The sequence below is a fragment of the Scyliorhinus torazame genome, chromosome 21 (genome assembly GCF_047496885.1).
Source record: "Scyliorhinus torazame isolate Kashiwa2021f chromosome 21, sScyTor2.1, whole genome shotgun sequence".
In the NCBI taxonomy this organism is placed as follows: domain Eukaryota; kingdom Metazoa; phylum Chordata; class Chondrichthyes; order Carcharhiniformes; family Scyliorhinidae; genus Scyliorhinus; species Scyliorhinus torazame.
The window spans coordinates 457,180-480,121 of record NC_092727.1 but is presented as its reverse complement, the minus strand read 5'-3'; the positions used below and the strand labels follow the sequence as shown (position 1 = coordinate 480,121).

At 47.0% G+C, this 22,942-nt stretch overlaps 1 protein-coding gene across 1 annotated transcript in view; it reads right to left on the bottom strand.

Moving 5' to 3' along the window:
* The window catches only part of tecta (tectorin alpha), a 92,864-nt gene that overhangs the window by 28,663 nt on the left and 41,259 nt on the right, over positions 1-22,942 (bottom strand). The window contains exons 8-11 of the mRNA XM_072487736.1: positions 17,716-18,305; positions 15,036-15,609; positions 11,939-12,537; positions 10,829-11,396 (exon numbers count right to left, since the gene is read on the bottom strand). Coding sequence (XP_072343837.1) covers positions 10,829-11,396; positions 11,939-12,537; positions 15,036-15,609; positions 17,716-18,305 — 2,331 coding nt within the window. The remainder of the gene's footprint in view (positions 1-10,828; positions 11,397-11,938; positions 12,538-15,035; positions 15,610-17,715; positions 18,306-22,942) is intronic.

Below are 22,942 nucleotides of genomic sequence, written 5' to 3'. Positions count from 1 at the left end.
GCACCGTGTCGCCCGTGCTTTTTCTTTTACCTGATAAATATTCTTTATTAATCGCTTACACAAAGACTGAACTGGTTCCTCACTGGGTTGTATATTGTTTCCTCACATTAATTCCAAACAAATATACACCACTAAGAACCAGTGTTTCAAATTATCCTCCGGGGTTTTGAGACGCTCTCGCAGGTAACATCAGCAGGGTTCTTAATATATTATCTTAATTGATTACTCTTAAGAAACATTTATGTAACTTTATTAAATTTGCCCACATTATATGATTCAAATTATATTCTCATTAACTCATCATTTGAAATAGATCGACCATTAATGAGACCAAAATCTCCAACCAAAAGTTTGAAGAATTCCAAGGTTAAGACAGATTGTCTGTTCGCTATAAATTGGCATAAAATAGTTAAACTTGCCAACATCAATAACAGCAACAATTCAATACCACCGAGTATCTCAATTTATAATTGCAACGATTGAACAAGCCCAACCCCATTGAATTCAATGAATCTCAAAGTTCATCCAATGAAAATAAGAAACGCAAGAAAAGCCCAAATCACAATAAATTGCACTTATACTGATCCAATAACGTCAAGATCAGAATTCCCCAAACAGAACAGAATATCCCATTTATCCAATAACAACAATAACCTTCCCACCCAATAACATCCAGCTAGAATAATCCAATATAGACTAGTCTTGACAAAGAGTCATCCAGACTTGAACCGTTAGCTCCGTTCTCTCTCCACAGAGGCTAAGGTCGCATCAATTACAAAACAAACTTCAGCAAGAAACTGTGCGGAATAGGAACATAGGAATTGGGAGCAGAAGTCGGCAATTCAGCCTCGAGCCCGCTCCGCCATTCAATCAGATCCTGGCTGATCTCTTCCTGGTCTCAAATCCACCTCCCCACCTGTTCCCCATCTCCCTTTAACCCGTTATTTTAAAATCAGAAATATATCTGTCTCCTTCTTGAAACCATTTAATGACTCAGATTCCACCGCACTACGGGGCAGCGAGTTCCACAAATTCACCACCTTCTGCGAGAAGTAGTTCCTCCTCATCTCAGTTCTAAATCTACCACCTCTCAACCTATATCTGTGACCTCCTGCTCCAGATTGCCCCACAAGGGGGAACATTTGGTCTATGGTGATTTTATCAATCCCTTTTAATATTTTATACACCTCGACCAGATCCCCTCTCACCCTCCTAAACTCCAGCGAGTATGAACCCAAACTGTTTAATCTCTCCTCGTACGTCAACCCCTTCATCCCCGGAATCAATCTGGTGAACCTCCTCTCAACTGCCTCCAATGCCACCACATCCTTCCTCAAATAAGACCAAAACTGGACATAATGCTCCAGATGTGGTCTCACCAACACCCTCTACAATTGCAACAACACGTCTCTACTTGTATACTCCCGTCGTTTGCAATAAACGCTAACATTTCATTTGCGTTTTTAATTACATGCTGTACCTGCATACCGACTTTCTGCGATTCATGAACAAAGCAGGTAGGATCAAGGATAACCCTAAAGCTTTCTATAGATATGTCAGGAATAAAAGAATGACTAGGGTAAGAGTAGGGCCAGTCAAGGACAGTAGTGGGAAGTTGTGCTTGGAATCCGAGGAGATAGGAGAGGTGCTAAATGAATATTTTTTGTCAGTATTCACACAGGAAAAAGGCAATGTTGTCGAGGAGAATACTGAGATTCAGGCTACTAGACTAGAAGGGCTTGAGGTTCATAAGGAGGAGGTGTTAGCAATTCTGGAAAGTGTGAAAATAGATAAGTCCCCTGGGCCGGATGGGATTTATCCTAGGATTCTCTGGGAAGCTAGGGAGGAGATTGCTGAGCCTTTGGCTTTGATCTTTAAGTCATCTTTGTCTACAGGAATAGTGCCAGAAGACTGGAGGATAGCAAATGTTGTCCCCTTGTTCAAGGAGGAGAGTAGAGACAACCCCGGTAACTATAGACCAGTGAGCCTTACTTCTGTTGTGGGCAAAATCTTGGAAAGGTTTATAAGAGATAGGATGTATAATCATCTGAAAAGGAATAATTTGATTAGAGATAGTCAACACGGTTTTGTGAAAGGTAGGCCGTGCCTCACAAACCTTATTGAGTTCTTTGAGAAGGTGACCAAACAGGTGGATGAGGGTAAAGCAGTTGATGTGGTGTATATGGATTTCAGTAAAGCGTTTGATAAGGTTCCCCACGGTAGGCTACTGCAGAAACTACTGAGGCATGGGATTCAGGGTGATTTAGCAGTTTGGATCAGAAATTGGCTAGCTGGAAGAAGACAAAGGGTGGTGGTTGATGGGAAATGTTCAGACTGGAGTCCAGTTACTAGTGGTGTACCACAAGGATCTGGTTTGGGGCCACTGCTGTTTGTCATTTTTATAAATGACCTGGAGGAGGGCGTAGAAGGATGGGTGAGTAAATTTGCAGATGACACTAAAGTCGGTGGAGTTGTGGACAGTGTGGAAGGATGTTACAAGTTACAGAGGGACATAGATAAGCTGCAGCGCTGGGCTGAGAGGTGGCAAATGGAGTTTAATGCAGAAAAGTGTGAGGTGATTCATTTTGGAAGGAATGACAGGGAGACAGAGTACTGGGCTAATGGTAAGATTCTTGGCAGTGTGGGTGAGCAGAGAGATCCAGGTGTCCATGTACATAGATCCCTGAAAGTTGCCACCCAGGTTGAGAGGGTTGTTAAGAAGGCGTACGGTGTGTTAGCTTTTATTGGTAGACGGATTGAGTTTAGGAGCCATGAGGTCATGTTGCAGCTGTACAAAACTCTGGTGCGGCCGCATTTGGAGTATTGCGTGCAATTCTGGTCGCCGCATTATAGGAAGTGAAGTAGGCCATTTTCCAAGACCATATTTTTATCTCATCTCATCAAACATTCTTCATTTATGAAACTGTTTTATTGGACTGATTGGCACCGTTTAACATTTATTGGACTGTTTTATTGGACTGATTGGCACCGTTTATAATGTGCCCACAATGCAGAAGGGCCACCCGGATGGACATTCGTTTAAATCCCCTCCTGCACTGATGGAAGACACTTGTTCTGCCCAGCAACAGCACGATGCTGCATCTTAAAATGGCCCCATGGCCAGGAGATCGGGATATCTGCGAGTCAAGACCCTGGCAGTGGGATATATGGCACAACTGTATTGCAAAGACTTATGAAAGAATGAAATAATATATTAATAAAATGGCCAAGGCAGGCAAAGAAACCAGAATAGAAGGAATAAAAGAAATGTATAGATTAGATTAGCATCCCCCACACACACAGCAGGACAAAGATGACATTAACACCTCATCTAGCAAACACAGAAACAAAAGCATAGCACAGCCACAGACATCGGAGGTCGATTTAGTTTCGGAGACACACCAGGGAGATAATGGGAAACACATTAGAGAAGGGAAGGACACTGGAGCGAGCACAGATAATCTCATCAACACGAACACACTCCATACAGATGCAAATTGACAAAGATGCATATTCTCAGTTTAAACCTGTCTGAGAGATCTAAATCAAAACTACCCTTTAACTATTATGTGTGAGCAAATGTTCCCGCTCGAATTTGGATTCCTATAGAAATCCAGAGCGAATGTGTAATTGTCGAGATCAACGTGGCCAAGCCACTGTTTGAGCTGGCTGCGTGGGTCTCCCTGACGGCTTCAGTAATTGTACAATAAAGAACAACGCTTTGAACCTTGCCTTGAGACTCGGCCTCTTGACTGCACTGGTACAAGGGATTTTTCCCTACAACAGAAGGATGTGGAAGCATCGGAAAGGGTGCAGAGGAGATTTACCAGAATGTTGCCTGTTATGGAGGGAGGATCTTCTGAGGAAAGGCTGAGGGACTTGAGGCTGTTTTCGTTAGAGAGAAGAAGGTTAAGAGATGACTTAATTGAGGCATACAAGATGATCAGAGGATTGGATAGGGTGGACAGTGAGGGCCTTTTTCCTCGGATGGTGATGTCTAGCACGAGGGAACATTGCTTTAAATTGAGGGGAGATAGATATAAGACAGATGTCAGAGGTAGGTTCTTTACTCAGTAGTAAGGGCGTGGAATGCCCTGCCTGCAACAGTAGTGGACTCGCCAACACTAAGGGGATTCAAATGGTCATTGGATAGACATATGGACGATAAGGGAATAGTGTAGATGGGCTTTAGAGTGGTTTCACAGGTCGGCGCAACATCGAGGGCCGAAGGGCCTGTACTGCGCTGTAATGTTCTATGTTCTAAGACACCCAGATCACTCTGCCCAGACGCATTTTAAATCTGCTTTACATTAAGATAATAATTTGTCTCTCTATGGATAACCTCACACTTATCCACATTAAACTCCATCTGCCAACTTTTGGCCCAATCTCCTAGCCTATTGAATCAGTCTGTAAAATCTTTATCTCTTCTTCACTGCCTGCTTTCCCGCCTATTTTAGTATCATCCGCAAATTCTGCAAATGCTACACTCTGTCCCTGCCTGCAGATCATTTGTATAGAGAGCCTCTTCCTCACCTCGTTTCAATGCACAGCAAATGTGTTCAGTTACACCATCAACCAGAACTAGTTCCAATTATTCCACTTTCTAAATGTGGACAAAGGCTTCCTAAAAACGTTTGCAAAAAGACATTTAATAAAGTACCAGCACAATCAAAGCGGGGGGGATAAAAGTGGCGTGGCAGCTTGGATTGTAGGCTTTTTAAGAGATTATGGGGAACATTTGTAAAACAATGGTTCATCCTCAAACTGGAAAATTATGTTCAATTCTGAGCACCACATTTAGGAAGGAGGCAAGATGCAAAGAATCACAGAATAACACAGTGCAGAGATACAGGCCCATTGATACTGCACCGATAAATGAAAAACCCCTGACCTGCCCACCTAACTCCATTTGCTCCACAGCCTTGAAGGTTCTGACGTGCCAAACGCTGGTCCAGGTACTTTTTAAAGGATGTGAGGCAACCCGCCTCTACCACCCTCCCAGACAGCGTGCTCCAGACCGTCACCACCCTCCCAGGCAGCGTGCTCCAGACCGTCACCACCCTCCCAGGCAGCGTGCTCCAGACCGTCACCACCCTCCCAGGCAGCGTGCTCCAGACCGTCACCACCCTCCCAGGCCGTGCGCTCCAGACCCTCACCACCCTCCCAGGCAGCGCGTTCCAGACCCTCACCACCCTCCCAGGCAGCGCGTTCCAGACCCTCACCACCCTCCCAGGCAGCGCGTTCCAGACCCTCACCCCCCTCCCAGGCAGTGTGTTCCAGACCGTCACCACCCTCCCAGGCAGTGCGTTCCAGACCGTCACCACCCTCCCAGGCAGTGCGTTCCAGACCCTCACCACCCTCCCAGGCAGCGCGTTCCAGACCGTCACCCCCCTCCCAGACAGTGCGTTCCAGACCGTCACCACCCTCCCAGGCCGTGCGCTCCGGACCCTCACCACCCTCCCAGACAGTGCGTTCCAGACCCTCACCACCCTCCCAGACAGTGTGTTCCAGACCGTCACCACCCTCCCAGGCAGTGCGTTCCAGACCGTCACCACCCTCCCAGACAGTGCGTTCCAGACCCTCACCACCCTCCCAGGCAGCGCGTTCCAGACCGTCACCACCCTCCCAGGCAGTGTGTTCCAGACCCGCACCACCCTCTGGGGAAAAACGGTTTTCCTCAAATCCCCCCTAAACCTCCCACCCGTCACTTTGAACTTGTGTCCCCTCGTAACTGCCCTTTCAACTAAGAGGAACAGCTGCTCCCTAACCACCCTGTCCGTGCCCTCCAATCTTTTTTTAAATAAATTTAGAGTACCCAATTAATTTTTTCCAATTAAGGGGCAATTTAGCATGTTCAATCCACCTAACCTGCACATCTTTGGGTTGTGGGGGCGAAACCCACGCAAACACGGGGAGAATGTGCAAACTCCACACGGAGAGTGACCCAGAGCCGGGATCGAACCTGGGACCTGGGCTCCGTGAGACTGCAGTGCTAACCACTGCGCCACCGTGCTGCCCTCATGCCCTTCAATCTTATACACCTCAATCAGGTCGCCCCTTAGTCTTTTCTACTCAAGCGAAAATATCCTAAGCCTATCCGACCTCTCTTCATAACTTAAATGTTGCATCCTAGGAAACATCCTGGTGAATCTCACTGCACCCCTTCTAGTGTAATCACATCCTTCCTATAATATAAGAAGTCCTACAACACCAGGTTAAAGTCCAACGGGTTTGTTTGGAACCACTAGTTTGCAGAGTGCAGCTCCTTCACCTGATGACTGTGTTTCCCCAGTCCAACGCCGGCATCTCCACATCATTCCTATAATGTGGTGACCAGAATTGACACAGTACTCCTGCTGTGGCCTTACCAATGTTCTATTCAGCTCCAACATGATCCCCTGCTTTTGTAATCTATGCCTGATTGATAAAAGCGAGTGTCCCATATGCCTTTTTCACCACCCTATAGCCTGTCCATCTGGCTTCAGAGATCTACTTACAAACATGACAAGGTCCCTTTGTTCCTCAGAACTTCCCAGGTCAGGCCATTCATCGCACGGTAGCACAGTGGTTAGCACAGTTTCTTCACAGCTCCAGGGTCCCACGTTCAATTCCCGGCTTGGGTCACTGTCTGTGCGGAGTCTGCACATCCTCCCTGTGTCTGCGTGGGTTTCCTCCGGGTGCTCCGGTTTCCTCCCACAGTCCAAAGATGTGCAGGTTAGGTGGATTGGCCATGATAAATTGCCCTTAGTGTCCAAAAGGGTAGGTGGGGTTACTGGGTTACGGGGATAAGGTGGAGGCGTGGGCTTAAGTGGGGTGCTCCTTCCAAGAGCCGGGGCAGACTCGATGGGCCGAATGGCCTCTTTCTGCCCTGTAAATCCTTTGATTCTATGATTTCCTTGTCACATTGCTCCTCCCAAAGTTCCTCACACTTTTCAGGGTTAAATTCCATCTGCCACTTTCCTGCCCATTTGACCATCCCGGCTGTATCTCCCTGTAACCCGGGACACTCAGCCTCGCTGTTAACCACCCGGCCAATCTTTGTGTCAGCCGCAAGCTTACTGATCCTACTCTGCAGTTGGTTGTCTATGTCATTTATATAAATAACAAACAATAGGAGACCCAGCGCAGACCCCTGTGGTACCCCACTGGACACTGGCTTCTAGACACTAAAGCAGCCGTCTACCATCACCCTCTGTTTCCTACCGCTGCGCCAATTATGAATCCACCTATTCAAGTTCCCCTTTATCCCATATGCATTTTCTGTCTTTGTAAGTCTCCCATGTGGGTCATTGTCAAAGGCTTTTCGGAAAAACATGTAAACTACATCAACTGCAAAGAAGATTTAGAAGTAAGGTTCATGGAATGAGGGGTTTCAGTTGTGTGTGTAGATTGGGGAATTTGGGACTGTTCGCCTTTGAGAAAAGATTTGTTAGGGTTTGGACGGAGTAGATCGAGAGAAATTGTTCCCATTGACAGAAGAGTCGAGGATCAGAGAACACAAAACATCAGAGCAGAAAACCCAAAGGTGACATGACAGGTGGTTAAGGTTGCAATACACTGTGTGGTGGAGGCAGATTCAAACAACACATTTGACAAGAGATACCCTCATCAAAAAGATTGCACTGTGATTTCCCCATAACGGGCTTAAACCAGTTTTCAGACAGTATAAATTGAGATCATCTTACATTGCTGATTTTGTTCGCACTGGAGTGCTACTTTGGGCAGCAGTAGAGTGCTTAAGTTGGAGTTTCGTGACTGAGGGAGTGAGGTGAGGAGGGAGTGAGGTGTTCGTTTCATTTTCCACCGGTCCTCAAAGACGAGCGGCAGCATTGCAGCAGGGGCCATCAACAGCGGCTTTCAGAGGTGATGTCATCAATCAGGAAGTGACATGGGACTCACAGATGCAGCTGATTGGTGAGTAAGTCCTGGTGGGTATTTTTCAAACTATATTAAGTTGTAAGTCATTTGTTTATCAAGGATAGAGACTTAGTTTATTTATTCTTTTCTAAATATAAAAGTCTTCTAAAGCTTTAAATTTAAAGGGTTTAGTTATGGTAGGTGAGCTCAAAGCCATGGTTTGCTACTCCTGCTCTATGTGGGAAGCCAGACACATTTCCAATCCCCAGGAACAGCATGTGTGCAGGAGGTGTGTCCAGCTGCAGCTCCTGGAAGCTCGGGGTTCAGAGGCTGGAATAGCGGCTGGAGACACTGTGTAGCATCCAGGAGTCTGAGAGCATCGTGGACAGCACGTTTAGAGAGGTGGTCATACCGCAGCTGAAGGGACTTGAGGAAGGAAGGAAATAGGTGACCACCAGTCAGTCCAAGAGAAATAGGCAGAAATTTCAGGAGTCCCCTGGGTCCAGCTCGCAAATTGGTATTCCATTCTGGAGGCTGATGAGGGCCTCGGTGCTTCCTCCAGGGAGTGCGGACTGAGTCTAGCTTCTGGCACCACAAGCTGCCTGTCTGTACAGGAGGAGAGGGGGACAGAGAGGAAGAGAAAAATAGTATTAGAGAATTCTATAGTCAGGGGAATAGATAGGCGCTACTGTGGCCGTCAACATGACTCCGCGATGGTGTTTGCCTCCCTGGTGCTCCGGGGTGTCACTGACCGGCTGCAGGACATCCTAAAGGGAGAGGGTGATAAGGCAGAGGTCATGGTGCACGTTGGTACCAATGACATAGATAGAAAGAGGGATGAGGTCTTGCATCACGAATTCAGGGAGTTAGGCAGTAGGCTAAAGAGCAGGACCTCTCGGGTTGTCATCTCTGGATTACTCCCAGTGCCACGTGCTAGCGAGTACAGAATTAGGAGAACAGCACAGATGAATGCGTGGCTTAAGAGTTGAAGCAGGAGGGAGGGTTTTAGATTCCTTGATCACTGGGACGGTTTCTGGGGAAGGTGGGACCTGTGACCCAGAGCGGGATGGTCTACATCTGAACCAAAGGGGGACTCACATCCTTGCTGGCGGGTTTGCTAGTGCTGTTGGGAGGAGTTTTAACAAATTTGGCAGGGGGAGGGGACACAGACTGTTAGCAGAATAGGGATACAGTGTATCACAGAAAAACAATCAAGTCAGAGGGAATACAGCAGGAGTAAGTTTCAAGGGAGTAGGGCAAGACTGGATGGCCTCTACTTTAATGCCAGGAATATTACAGGTAAAACGGATGAGTTAAGAGCAAGGATTGGCACGTGGAATTGTAATACAGTGGCCATCACTGAGACGTGGCTGAGGGAGGGACAGAATTGGCAGCTCAACATCCTGGGATTTAGCATCTTCAGGCAAGACAGAGGAGGGGGTAAAAGAGGAGGAGGCATTGCATTATTAGTTAAGCAGTCAGTTACTGCAGCAAGGAGAGATGATATCTTGGAGGAGGCATCAACTGAAGCTTTGTGGGTAGAGTTTAGGAATAAGAAGGGACAGCCACATTGCTAGGTGTTTATTATAGACCCTCAGATAGTCAGCGGGAAATTGAGGAGCAAATATGTGCGCACTTTGCGGAGGGGTGTATAAATAATAGGGTAATTATATGAGGTGATTTCAACTTTCCCAACATTAATCGGGTTAGTCATCATGTTAAGGGCTTAGATGGAGTGGAGTTCTTAAAATGTATACAGGAGAATATTTTAGCTCAACATGTGGAGGGTCCAATAAGGGATGGTGCTGGACCCAATTCTGGGGAATGAATCCGGACAGGTGGTTGTGTTGGTGGGGGAGCATTTTGGTGATAGCGAACAAAACATGGTGCAATTTAAGCTTGTTATGCCAAAAATATAGACAAGGTGTAAAAAAAAAAAGGTTTGGGATTGGGGGAGAGCGGATTTTAGTAATTTGATAAAGTGGATTAAAAATTGGCTTAGTTGGAGGAGGGTGATGACAGACGGCTACTTTAGTGCCTGGAAGCCAGTGTCCAGTGGCGTCCCACAGGCATCTGTCCTGGGTCCCCAAAGGTGACTATGTGGGGGGTTGGATCATTAATCTCACAGATGAGGTTGAGTGTCTTGGGTAATAGGAAGATATAGACGGTCAAATGGGCAGAAAATTGGTAGTTGGAATTTAACCCTGAAACGTGTGAGGTGATACACTGTGGAAGGAGTAATTTAACGAGGAAGTATTGAATGAATGGCCTGATACTGGGACGTTCCGAGGAACAAAGGCATTGAGGAGACTGCACCGGGAGTATTGTGCACAGTTTTGGTCCCCTTATTTGAGGAAAGATGGAGTGACATTGGAGGCAGTTCAGAGGAGGGTCACTGGGTTGATTCCAGAGATGAGGGTTTGTCGTATGAGGAGAGATTGAACAGTTTAGGCCGATACTCTAAAGTTTAGAAGAATGAGGGGAGGTCTAATTGAGGTGGACAAGATGCTACAAGGTCTGGATAAAGTAGACGTGGAGTAGATGCTTCCTCTTGTGGGGCATTCTAGAACAAGAGGTCATACTCTCAGAATAAGAGGTAGCAAATTTAAAACAGAGTTTAGGTGGGCAGGTCAGGCGGTTTTTGTGTGTCGACGCAGACTTGGTGGGCCAAAGGGCCTCTTCTGCACTGTGTATATCTGTGATTTTGTGATTCACTAACAGCATTGACTATGGTGAAAATGAGAGTTCTGCTGAGGGACAATCCCATTGGATAGTAGAGTGTTGGGGCCACCAACACCCGGGGTGAGCTGTGATTGGAGATTGGGACTCTCACTCCACAGTGGGAGATTTTAACTAAAAGTGACAACATTGTGGAGTGACTCCGAAAAAAATCTTCATTCAATGAAATTGAAGATTTATAAACTGCTGTTAGAGGTGAAGCTGATTGAGGATCTAATCTGTGACTTACTGCACATGGTAATGTTTCTCCAGCCCTGCAACAGAACCCCCTGCGCCTGACAGCTGTTGCCATAGTTCTGGAGCCAGTTACATGCCGTCTGACGATTTCCATGGTCGATACACGAGTCGAAAATGCAATTGTGATAAAAGAAAGTGGGATTGACCTTTCCGTGGCAGCGGCTGAAGATATCATCCTTTGAGACGATGAGTGCACAGAGCTGTAGCATGTCCACAGGGAGACTGAGGACTTGTTCACATGCAGGGCAGGTTCTATCACAGCCCAGTTCACAGAAGGACATCCTGCCAACTATCCAGCTCTCTGCAAACTCCAGCAGATTCCCTGCAATCCTGTCGGCTGCAGTCCACAGATCATCAGCTGGGTCCCCGTTAAACTGACCACACAAACCACGCGTGGAGTTGAAAAAGGCTCTGGGAATTGTCACTGTCAGAAGCGTATTCCAATCATACATCACTTTCAACCCAAAATCCGTTTCCAGCACCAAAAACAGGCCAAACGAGTAAAGATTGACTTGGCCATGGCCCAGTTTGAGCGGCAGATAAATCCGTTCCTTATTCACCTGAGAAAGAAAATCTTCCTTGATTAATAAATAAGGTTCAGAGCCCACCCCTCCCAGCCCCCACCCAACCACCACCTCCCCACCCCACCCCCACCTCCCCACAGCACCCCTACCTCCCCACTCCACCACCCCACCCCCACATTCCCCTCCCCACCCCCACCTCACCACCCCCAACCCCCCTCCCAACCAAGCCCTGCCCACCCAGCACCCTTACCCACACTCCCACCTCTATCCCACCCACCAACCTCTACCACCCCCACCTGCACCCTCACCCACTTCCCCACAATTACCCACCCCACCCATACCACTGGCCTTTACCCACCCTGACCCACCCAGCACCCTCACCCTCCCACTTCCACCCCAGCCTCACTCCAACTACCTCACCCCCTGTGACCCCCACCCACCCAGCACCCTAACCCTTACCCAACCCCACCCAGGACCCCCACCCAGCCCACACCTCCATGCACCCCCCAGCTCCACCCCAATCCCACCAACCTCTCTCACCCTCATCCCTGCCCACCCTATCCCCTGCCCTCGCTCACCATCACACTGTGCTTGTAGCTTTTGGAGGCGCTGATATTGTAACCGTGAACTTTAATCTCCACCTCGTGAAGCCACAGGGCCAGCGACGTGTTGCGATCTTCATTCTTGGTTTGAACAAGGAAGTGGGAGAGATGTGGGAAGTCTGGGGCCACTGTGCTGATGATGTGGGAACAGGTACTTTGTAGATCATAGGCCAGAGTGTCAAAGGTGTAATAATGGCTGTAACCAGACACAATGCAAATAGCTTCCGTGCGGGGGACACAGTAATACAGGCCAGAGCCATCTGAGCAAAATTCATCAACCCGGCACGAGCTCCTCTCACAATACACGGCATTGTCGGAGCCATTGCAATAGCAGCGAGTCTGGCAATCCCTGTCCACCCAGAAAGTCTCGTTCGTATTGACCTCCAAACCTTGATAGGTGCAGCCACAATGGCTCTTTGGGATACAATGACCATCCTTCAGGGCGAATCCCGGGTCACATTGACAGCCCTCCACACAGGGCAGGTTGCAATCCACATCCTGCTCCAGGGACAAACAAGTCATTGGACAGGCGGACGTGCACTCGGCAAAGTGGCTGTTCTCAGGACACGGAAGAGCTGATGGAAAAAGAGGGCGCGTTAAAGGGGAAACGAGTCGGTTGTTTTACAGTTCCTGAGTTATTTACCCTTTTCAAGAATCTCCATTCAGATGAACCTCATGTCATGTCTATCAATTTAAACCACATAAGGGGCCCAAATCCTATCCATTTTGCGCTGCGTTAACCGGCCACACGAGTTGACACCAAAACGGTGGATGAGGTAAATGAAAATACATTAATCATCGATTCATATTTCTATGGACCTCAGGATTTAGCTTGGAAATAATGCCCCAACATCAAACAACCCCTCAAAATTCAATGGGTTAATCATGAAGAATAGACAGTTGAGCAAGAGAACTGAGGAAAAAAAGATCCTGAGGTATTTGACGGTGGATTCGAGCCGGGGGCAGAGTTTAAAAAGGGGGCTTCCATTTAAGATTGAGATGAGAAGAATCTTTTTCTCAGAGTGCTTTCTGTGGAACTCCCTTCCCCCGAGAGCAGTGGAGACCAGGAGTTGTGTATTTTTAAGGTTGAGTTAGAGAGACTCTTGATTATCATAGATTATCATAGAATTTACAGTGCAGAAGGAGGCCATTCGGCCCATCGAGTCTGCACCGGCTCTTGGAAAGAGCACCCTACCCAAGGTCCACACCTCCACCCTATCCCCATAACCCAGTAACCCCACCCAACCCTAAGGGCAATTTTGGACACTAAGGGCAATTTATCATGGCCAATCCACCTAACCTGCACATCTTTGGACTGTGGGAGGAAACCGGAGCACCCGGAGGAAACCCACGCACACACGGGGAGGATGTGCAGACTCCGCACAGGCAGTGACCCAAGCCGGAATCGAACCTGGGACCCTGGAGCTGTGAAGCAATTGTGCTATCCACAATGCTACCGTGCTTAGCAAGGGAGTCAAAGGGTATCTGGGTTTAGACAGGAAAGTTGAGGCCACATCAGAGCAGCCATCATCTTGTCAAATGGAGCAGGCTTGAAGGCCCAAATGGTCACTCTTGTTTTGTACATTAAGCCAGACTCTGTGGAAATATGAGAATACTATTCTCAGAATGAGTTTCATCTCATCTAATGGCATTTTCAAGACTGTGACCGATAGATTATTATTGTATTTGATTATCATTGGATCGGAGCATCAGAGGATGTAGGAAAAGATGGATAAATGGATTTGAGGTGAAAATCACAGTCCCAGAGGACCATAGGCTGCTCTCTCCTGTTGAGGGACAAGATAGAGGAGGCGAGACCTTCACGGATAACCTCAGCCAGTACGGGGATTTCCTCCGGGTGCTCCGGTTTCTTCCCACAAGTCCTGAAAGACGTGCTGTTCGGTGAATTGGACATTCTGAATTCTCCCTCTGTGTACCCGAACAGGCGCTGCAATGTGGAGACTAGGGGATTTTCACAAGAACTTCATTGCAGTGTTAATGTAAGCCTACTTGTGACAATAAAGATTATATTAAAAAAAGAACAAGAGGGCACAGATTTAAAGTGATTTGCAACAGAAGCAAATGTGATGTGAGAAAAAACCTTCTCACCCAGCGAGTGGTTGGGGTCTGGGCTGCACGGCCTGGAAGTGTGGTGGAGGCAGCTTCAATCGAGGCACTCGAGAGGGAGCTGGATGATTATTTGAATAGAAACAATGTGCAGGAGGACGGAGAAAAGGTAGGGGGCGGCACTGAGTCACGATGCTCGTTAAGAAAGTAAGTGCAGACACGATGGGCTGAATAGCCTCCTTCTGTGCCTTAACAATTCTGTGACTCAGTGAGTGAGTTTGCCAGACATTTAGGAGAGTAACTTTGAGAGATATTAATCAAACTAAGATACAGTTACATGACCTTAAATGCATGGGGGTTGGAGTACAAAAATAACAAGTCTTCTTTCAGTTACATATGGTTTTGCTGACATCACACCAAGAGTATGCTCAGCTTGGTTTCCTTACCTACGTAAAGGAGTATTTGACTTAGACCAGGTACAATGAAGGTTCACCGCATTGATTTATGGATTGGTACAATGCTACAGGCACTGGATAGGGGATGGTACAATGCTACAGGCACTGGATAGGGGATGGTACAATGCTACAGGCACTGGATAGGGGATGGTACAATGCTACAGGCACTGGATATGGGATGGTACAATGCTACAGGCACTGGATAGGGGATGGTAGAATGCTACAGGCACTGGATAGGGGATGGTACAATGCTACAGGCACTGGATAGGGGATGGTACAATGCTACAGGCACTGGATACGAGGTGGTACAATGCTACAGGCACCAAGTACAGGATGGTACAATGCTACAGGTGCCAGATTCGGGATGATACAATGTTACAGGCACTGGGTACAGGGTGGTACAATATTACAGGCGGCAAATACGGGATGGTACAATGCTACAGGCACTGGATAGGGGATGGTACAATGCTACAGGTGGGAGATACGAGATGATACAATGCTACAGGCGCTGGATACGGGATGGTACCCACTTTTCCTTTTGAATAACTTACGGCAAAACATGCTGCTTCTCCAGTTAGCTAGTGTGACCTCGGCACCAATGCAGGTATCTGCATAAGCCTGCAGCGAACTGCAGAGGGCGGTTATGTTTCCACCATTTAAGCACATGGTATAAAGGCAACTTCTGAAAAAGGGAGAAGGATTGATGACTTCATGACAGTTGAGGAAGGAGCTGTTCGTGGGATCATTGATTATTCCGCATAACGAAACTCCTTGATACAGAATCAGATCCTCATTTGTGCAGACTGTGAACAGCTCCTCACACTGCCCATTACATGTCATATCATCAGCAAATGTCTTCCAATTATCCACAAATTCTGCAGCATTTTCTGTCACCTTTCCATTGGCTTTACGGAAGTCATCAGTAGGATTCCCGTTAAAGTATCCACAGAGGCCACAAGTGTTGTTGTAATAAGCAGTGGATAGTGTTAGATTTACACGATCCTCACTGGAATACAGGATTTGGAAACTGCTGTTTAGTTCCACCATGGTGTCGTTTCCACTCTTGTAGATCTTCATTTTTCCAGATGAATGCATAAATGGCAAGGAAATTGCAAAAGCATTCACCTATGAACAAGATAAAAAGGTTACTTACTTCAATCAGTAAAATGAAGTCCGGGGGAAGTTTTGCTGTAACTGCACTCAATTCCACTTTGAACGAACGAAGAACGAAGAAATGGACAGCACAGGAACAGGCCCTTCGGCCCTCCAAGCCTGTGCCGACCATGCTGCCCGACTAAACTACAATCTTCTACACTTCCTGGGTCCGTATCCCTCTATTCCCATCCTATTCATGTATTTGTCAAGATGCCCCTTAAATGTCCCTATCGTCCCTGCTTCCACCACCTCCTCCGGTAGCGAGTTCCAGGCACCCACTACGCTCTGTGTAAAGAAACTTGCCTCGTACATCTACTCTAAACCCTGCCCCTCTCACCTTAAACCTATGCCCCCTAGTAATTGACCCCTCTACCCTGGGGAAAAGCCTCTGACAATCCACTCTGTCTATGCCCCTCATAATTTTGTAGACCTCTATCAGGTCGCCCCTCAACCTCCGTCGTTCCAGTGAGAACAAACCGAGTTTATTCAACCGCTCCTCATAGCTAATGCCCTCCATACCAGGCAACATTCTGGTAAATCTCTTCTGCACCCTCTCTAAAGCCTCCACATCCTTCTGGTAGTGTGGCGACCAGAATTGAACACTATACTCCAAGTGTGGCCTAACTAAGGTTCTATACAGCTGCAACATGACTTGCCAATTCTTATACTCAATGCCCCGGCCAATGAAGGCAAGCATGCCGTATGCCTTCTTGACTACCTTCTCCACCTGTGTTGCCCCTTTCAGTGACCTGTGGACCTGTACTCCTAGATCTCTCTGACTTTCAATACTCTTGAGGGTTCTACCATTCACTGTATATTCCCTACCTGCATTAGACCTTCCAAAATGCATTACCTCACATTTATCCGGATTAAACTCCATCTGCCATCTCTCTGCCCAAGTCTCCAAACAATCAAAATCCTGCTGTATCCTCTGACAGTCCTCATCGCTATCCGCAATTCCACCAACCTTGGTGTCGTCTGCAAACTTACTAATCAGACCAGTTACATTTTCCTCCAAATCATTTATATATACTACAAGCAGCAAAGGTCCCAGCACTGATCCCTGCGGAATACCACTGGTCACAGCCGTCCAATTAGAAAAGCATCCTTCCATTGCTACTCTCTGCCTTCGATGACCTAGCCAGTTCTGTATCCACCTTGCCAGCTCACCCCTGATCCCGTGTGACTTCACCTTTTGTACTAGTCTACCATGAGGGACCTTGTCAAAGGCCTTACTGAAGTCCATATAGACAACATCCACTGCCCTACCTGCATCAATCATCTTTGTGACCTCCTCGAAAAACTCTATCAAGTTAGTGAGACACGACCTCCCCTTCACAAAACCGTGCTGCCTCTCACTAATACGTCCATTTGCTTCCAAATGGGAGTAGATCCTGTCTCGAAGAATTCTCTCCAGTAATTTCCCTACCACTGAAGTAAGGCTCACCGGCGTGTAGTTCCCTGGATTATCCTTGCTACCCTTCTTAAACAGAGGAACAACATTGGCTATTCTCCAGTCCTCCGGGACATCACCTGAAGACAGTGAGGATCCAAAGATTTGAAAGCACATTGATATCCGATACACCCCAAATGCTGTACTGTAATACTCTCATACACTCCGCCCTGTACCTCCCTCTGATGGACACATCATTATATGACTCTGGTGTGCCCATCACTCTAACACTTGTGACACGAATACTTTGACACATTGCAACATCTGACATGCAGCAGACTGTCAGCTATGATGGATCCTCATGTAACGCTCTGATAGGCCCAACTTCCCACATTTTAACATTCAATAGATTGCTCATCCACTCTGATACATCACTTGTGTACATTCTACACCTTTGACTGTCAAACATTCCAACATGTCACACAACCTGCAACATTCACTTTCCTTCAGTATAACATTGCAGAGTTATAGACTGTTACAGTGCAGAATATGGGGTATATCAGTGATAGAGAGCAGGGTATAGGGTATATCAGAGATTGCTACTGCCAGTGCCTGGGAAATTGGAAAGTTTTATAATAAAACTAAGTAAGAATATTACGATAATGGACATAGGATATTTTTACCTTGATGATATTTTCACTGCCTCCAATCGTTATTTCGTGATCAGGGAATTTTATAGTCAATGATTTGATCCAAGAACCATTCACCATTTTCTTTCTTCCCAGTTTGATTTCAAAATGTGACAGGTTGTAACTGTTTGAGCCGCAGATTTTGAGCAGAGTGTACGCATATTCATCCCGGAAATCAAAGGATGCGCCATCAAAAGTCTGCAACCCATTGTTCTGGGAGACTGTGCACACAGCAGCTCTCTTGGGATAGCATCCTAGAATCCCATTCTCCACAAGACAGAATTCCCCTTTGGAGCAAGTCTCATTGATACACATCACCTCCCCATAACCTTCACACAGGCAGTGCACCGTACAGTCATCAGTGGCCCAGAAGTTTGTTTTGAAGAGATAGTAACGTTCATGGAACTCACAACCACATTCTTCAAGTGGAACACAATTATTACCACTGAGTACATAGCCCTCATCACACTGACAACCCTCAGTGCATGGCCTGCTGCAGTACAGCGGCGAAACCAGGTCAGTGCAGCTCGCTGGACAGCTGCTAGTGCACATTTCATAGTGACTCCATTCAGAACAGGGCAATGCTAAAGGAGAGAAAAAAGACGATTAGTCCAAATGAAATAACCACTGCCTCTGGCAATTTGAATCCCTGGGTTAAGCTCTTCCTTCCATTAACCTGCACTTTCTATAATATGTTAAACATGGTCAGTGGTGGCAAGATTCCAAGGACAGTAAATTATGTTGGAAATGCAATGTGACCAGTTAAACACAGTGCAGAAAGCTCAAAAACTCCGTTAAACTCAACCCCAGTTATGTTTGTAAATATACATTGCACATTAAACTAAACCTCCGGGATCAAACGCTCATGTCACAGATGACTATCCATGTGTTAGAATTGATGAGGGCAGCAACAGTAACAGTGGCTAAAACTAAAGCAATTCACTCACATTGTTGCTCTTTTGAGGGGCTGGTTTAGCACACTGGGCTAAATCGCTGGCTTTGAAAGCAGACCAAGGCAGGCCAAGGCAGGTTCAATTCCCGTACCAGCCTCCCCGAACAGGCGCCAGAATGTGGTGACTAGGGGCTTTTCACAGTAACTTCATTTGAAGCCTACTTGTGACACTAAGCGATTTTCATTTAATTTCATTTCACTATCTATAACCCTGGCTCATTCTGACTGCAGCCCCCTTGACACTAACCTGTACTGAGGCTCATTTCTAATTGACAGTAACCAACAGAATTCTCACAATGATTGTTTAACCCATGCGTTCCCCCCTTCCCGGGTTGAATATTCTAGTTATTAGCTCCCCACTCACACTGCCATTGATTGCCCCCCTCGCTTCCCTCTTCTCCCCATTATCTCACTTCCCCCTCCTCTCATCCATGTATCCTCTCTTTTTCCATTTTCTCATCCTCTTTCTCAACTATTCCCTTTCCACATTCCCCTAATCTGTCCTTATCCCTCCTCTCTTGCCTTCTCTTTCTCCATCATTTCTCCCTCTCCTACTTCTCTCTGGTTCACTGCTCCCTATCAAGACGGAATTGGCAGCTTTAGGAGTCCATTAACACTGACAATTCCCCCATCGCGAGTTTTCGATGTCCAAAGAGCCTGTTTGTCGTTTTAGGATGGAAATTGAGGCCGTAATGGAAATGGAATCCATAGATTCCCTACAGAAGGAGACCATTCAGCCCATCAAGTCTACACTGACCCTCCGAAAGAGTACCCCACCCAGGCCCACTCCACCGTGCCATCTCTGTAACCCCGTAACCCCTCCTAACCTTTTGGACACTGGAATTGAACCTGGGACCATGCAGCTGTGAGTCAGCAGTGCTAGCCACTGTACCACCGTACTATCCAGAACCTGATTGTTATTTTAATTAGAACTTAAGTGTGCATTTACGCTGAGCAGGTTCAATCAGTTTTGTTTGCAATAGAATAGAAGGATTCATCCAAAACCCATTCATCCTGTGGTCGCTGCCCAACACGGATTCCCAGGTCACCAAAGCCTCAAATATAAAATTCTTATCATCATGTTCAAATCTCTCTCTCTCTTATTTATGTAATCCAGCCCCCCCGCCCCCCCTCAATATATTGGCTTCTTGAAATTCTCCGGTCGTTGGGATTCATATTTCCTAGTGGCAGCTCTCCCCCCTCCCCGCCCGCCAGCGAATTTTCCGACAGCATGGGGGGGGGGGGTTCAATGGGAAATCCCATTGACAAGTGGCGGGAGGAGAGAATCCGGCTGCCAGCTAACGGCGCTCTCATTGGCGATTGTGCTTTCAGTCCTTTGACAACCAACCCGAGATTGCTCCCCTTAACCTTTTCCCTCGCCACCTCCTTCATCACCCTGAAAACTCTCAACCATTGAAACTTTAAAAAAAATATATTTAGAGTTACCAATTAAGGGGCAATTTAGCGTGGCCAATCCACCTACCCTGCACATCTTTTTGGGTTGTGGGGACGATACCCACGCAGACACGGGAAGAAGAATGTGAATCGTTGAAACTTTCAGTAACTCTTCCAGATAACACCACTTTTGGCTCCGGATGTTAACTACGACAGGGAAGAATGAGGCGCTGCATCCGGTGTGGCTAACGGCAGGTGATAAAAAGATAAACTGACACTTGGATAACTGGTGACTAAAACTCGGCTGGTGCCAATTTGAAAATAAATGGAGAAAAGAGGATTAAAAAGGTGTCTGCCTGGAAACTTTGAAACAAATATTGAAAATTGACAATGGATTTAAATAAATTAAAAATGAATAACATCTGAATATTCACTGTAAGTATTTTAAAGTCATGTATTTATATATTTACTCCCCATTTAATTTCAGTTATGTTGCTATTCAGGGAGGTCGTGTTGCGGGATTGTCACTGGGCTGCTGATTCAGGGGAACACTCTTGGGACCTGGTTTGAATCCCACGGCAAGTGGTGGAAATTAAATCTGAACCATTGTCGATTGTCGTAAAAAAATCCAGGTTCAGTAATGTCCTTTAGGGGAGGAAATCTGCCGTCCTTACCTGGTCTGGCCTACGTGTGACTCCAGACCCACAGCAATGTGGTTGACTCTGAAATGGCCGAGCGAGGCACTCAGTTGTATCAAAACTGATACAGAGCCTAAAAGGAAAGAAACCGGATGGACCACCCGGCATCGACCCCAAAACAGGAAACAACTCTGCAAATCTCTCCTTACTAACATCTGGCGCTTGTGCCAAGGTTGGGAGAGCTGTCTCCCAGACTAGTCAAGCAACAGCCTGACATAGTCACACTCACAGAATCATACCTTACAGACAATGTCCCAGACACCACTATCACCATTCCTGGGTATGTCCTGCCTCACCGGCATTACCACCAAGCCAGGGGATCAATCCTGGTTCAATGAAGAGTGCAGGAGAGCATGGCAGGAGCAACATCAGGTATACCGAAAAATGAGGTGTCAACCTGGTGAAGCTAGAACACAGGACTACTTGTGTGTCAAACAACATAAGCAGCAGGTAATAGACAGAGCCAAGCGATTCCACAACGACCGCATCAGATCTAAGCTCTGCAGTCCTGCCACATCCAGCTGTGAATGGTGGTGGACAATTAAACAACTCACTGGAGGAGGAGGCTCCACAAATATCCTCACTCCCAATCCCCCATCAGTGTAATTTGCAATAACCTTCAGCCAGAAGTGCCGAGTGGATGATCCATGTCAGTGTCCTCCGGAGGTGCCCAGCATCACAGATGTCAGTCTTCAGCCACTCCGATTCACCCCACGTGATATCAAGAAGAGGCTGAAGGCACTGGATACCGCAAAGGTTCCAGGCCCCGACAGCAAAGTGATGGAAGATGTCATCAACAGTGTCATCAAGCAGCACTTACTCAGCAATAACTTGCTCACGGACGCTCAGTTTGGTACCACCATGGTCACTCAACTCCTGACCTCATTACAGTTCAAACATGGACAAAAGAGCTGAATGCCAGAGGTGAGGTGAGAGTGACTGCCCTTCACATCAAGGCAGCATTTGACCGAGTTTGGCAGGAAGAGGCACAAGTCAGGAGTGTGATGGAATACTCTCCACTTGCCTGGATGAGTGCAGCTCCAACGACACTCAAGAAGATCAACACCATCCAGGACAGAGCAGCCGCTTGATTGCTCCCCCTTCCACAAACATTCAAACCCTCCAGCACCGACGCACAGTTGCAGCCGTGTGCACCATCTACAAGATGCACTGCAGGAACTCACCAAGGTTCCTTAAGTAGCACCTTCCAAACCCATGACCTCTACCATCTAGAAGGACAAGAGCAGCAGATACCTGGGACCCCCACCACCTGGAGGTTCCCCTCCAAGTCACTCACCACCCTGACTTGGAAATATATCGCCGTTCCTTCACTGTCGCTGCGGCGAAATCCTGGAACTCCCTCCCTAACAGCACAGTGGGTGCACCTACACCACACAGGCCTGCAGCGGTTCAAGAAGGCAGCTCACCATCACCTTCTCAGGGGCATTTAGGAATGGGCAATAAATGCCAGTCTAACCCACGTCCTGTAAAAATGAATTTTAAAACGTTTGATTTGCTGTGCCAGTATTACTGTCCCAGGTTTCTTCAAACAATGTATTTCTCAATGTTTAAGAAGGGAGGGAGGCAGAAGATGGGAAATTATCGGCCGGTTAGCCTGACTTTGGACATTGGTAAGATTTTAGAGTCTGTTATTAAAGATGAGATCGCGAAGCACTTGGAAGTGCACGGTAAAATAGGACTGAGTCAGCACGGCTTCGTCAAAGGGAGGTCTGGTCTGACAAATCTGTTAGAATTCTTTGAGGAGGTAACAAGCAAGTTAGACAAAGGAGAACCAGTGGACCTGATTTATTTAGATTTCCAGAAGGCCTTTGACAAGGTGCCGCATAGGAGACTGTTAAATAAGTTAAGAGCCCATGGTGTTCAGGATAAGATCCTGGCATGGAGAGAGGATTGGCTGACTGGCGGAAGGCAAAGAGTGGGGATAAAGGGGTCTTTTTCAGGATGGTGACTAGTGGTGTGCCTCAGGGGTCGGTGCTGGGACCACAACTTTTCACAACATACATTAATGATCTGGAAGAAGGTACTGAAGGCTCTGTTGCTAAGTTTGCAAATGATACAAAGATCTGTAAAGGGACAGGTAGTATTGAGGAAGCAAGGGGGCTGCAGAAGGACTTGGACAGGCCAGGAGAGCGGGCAATGAAGTGACAGATGGAAT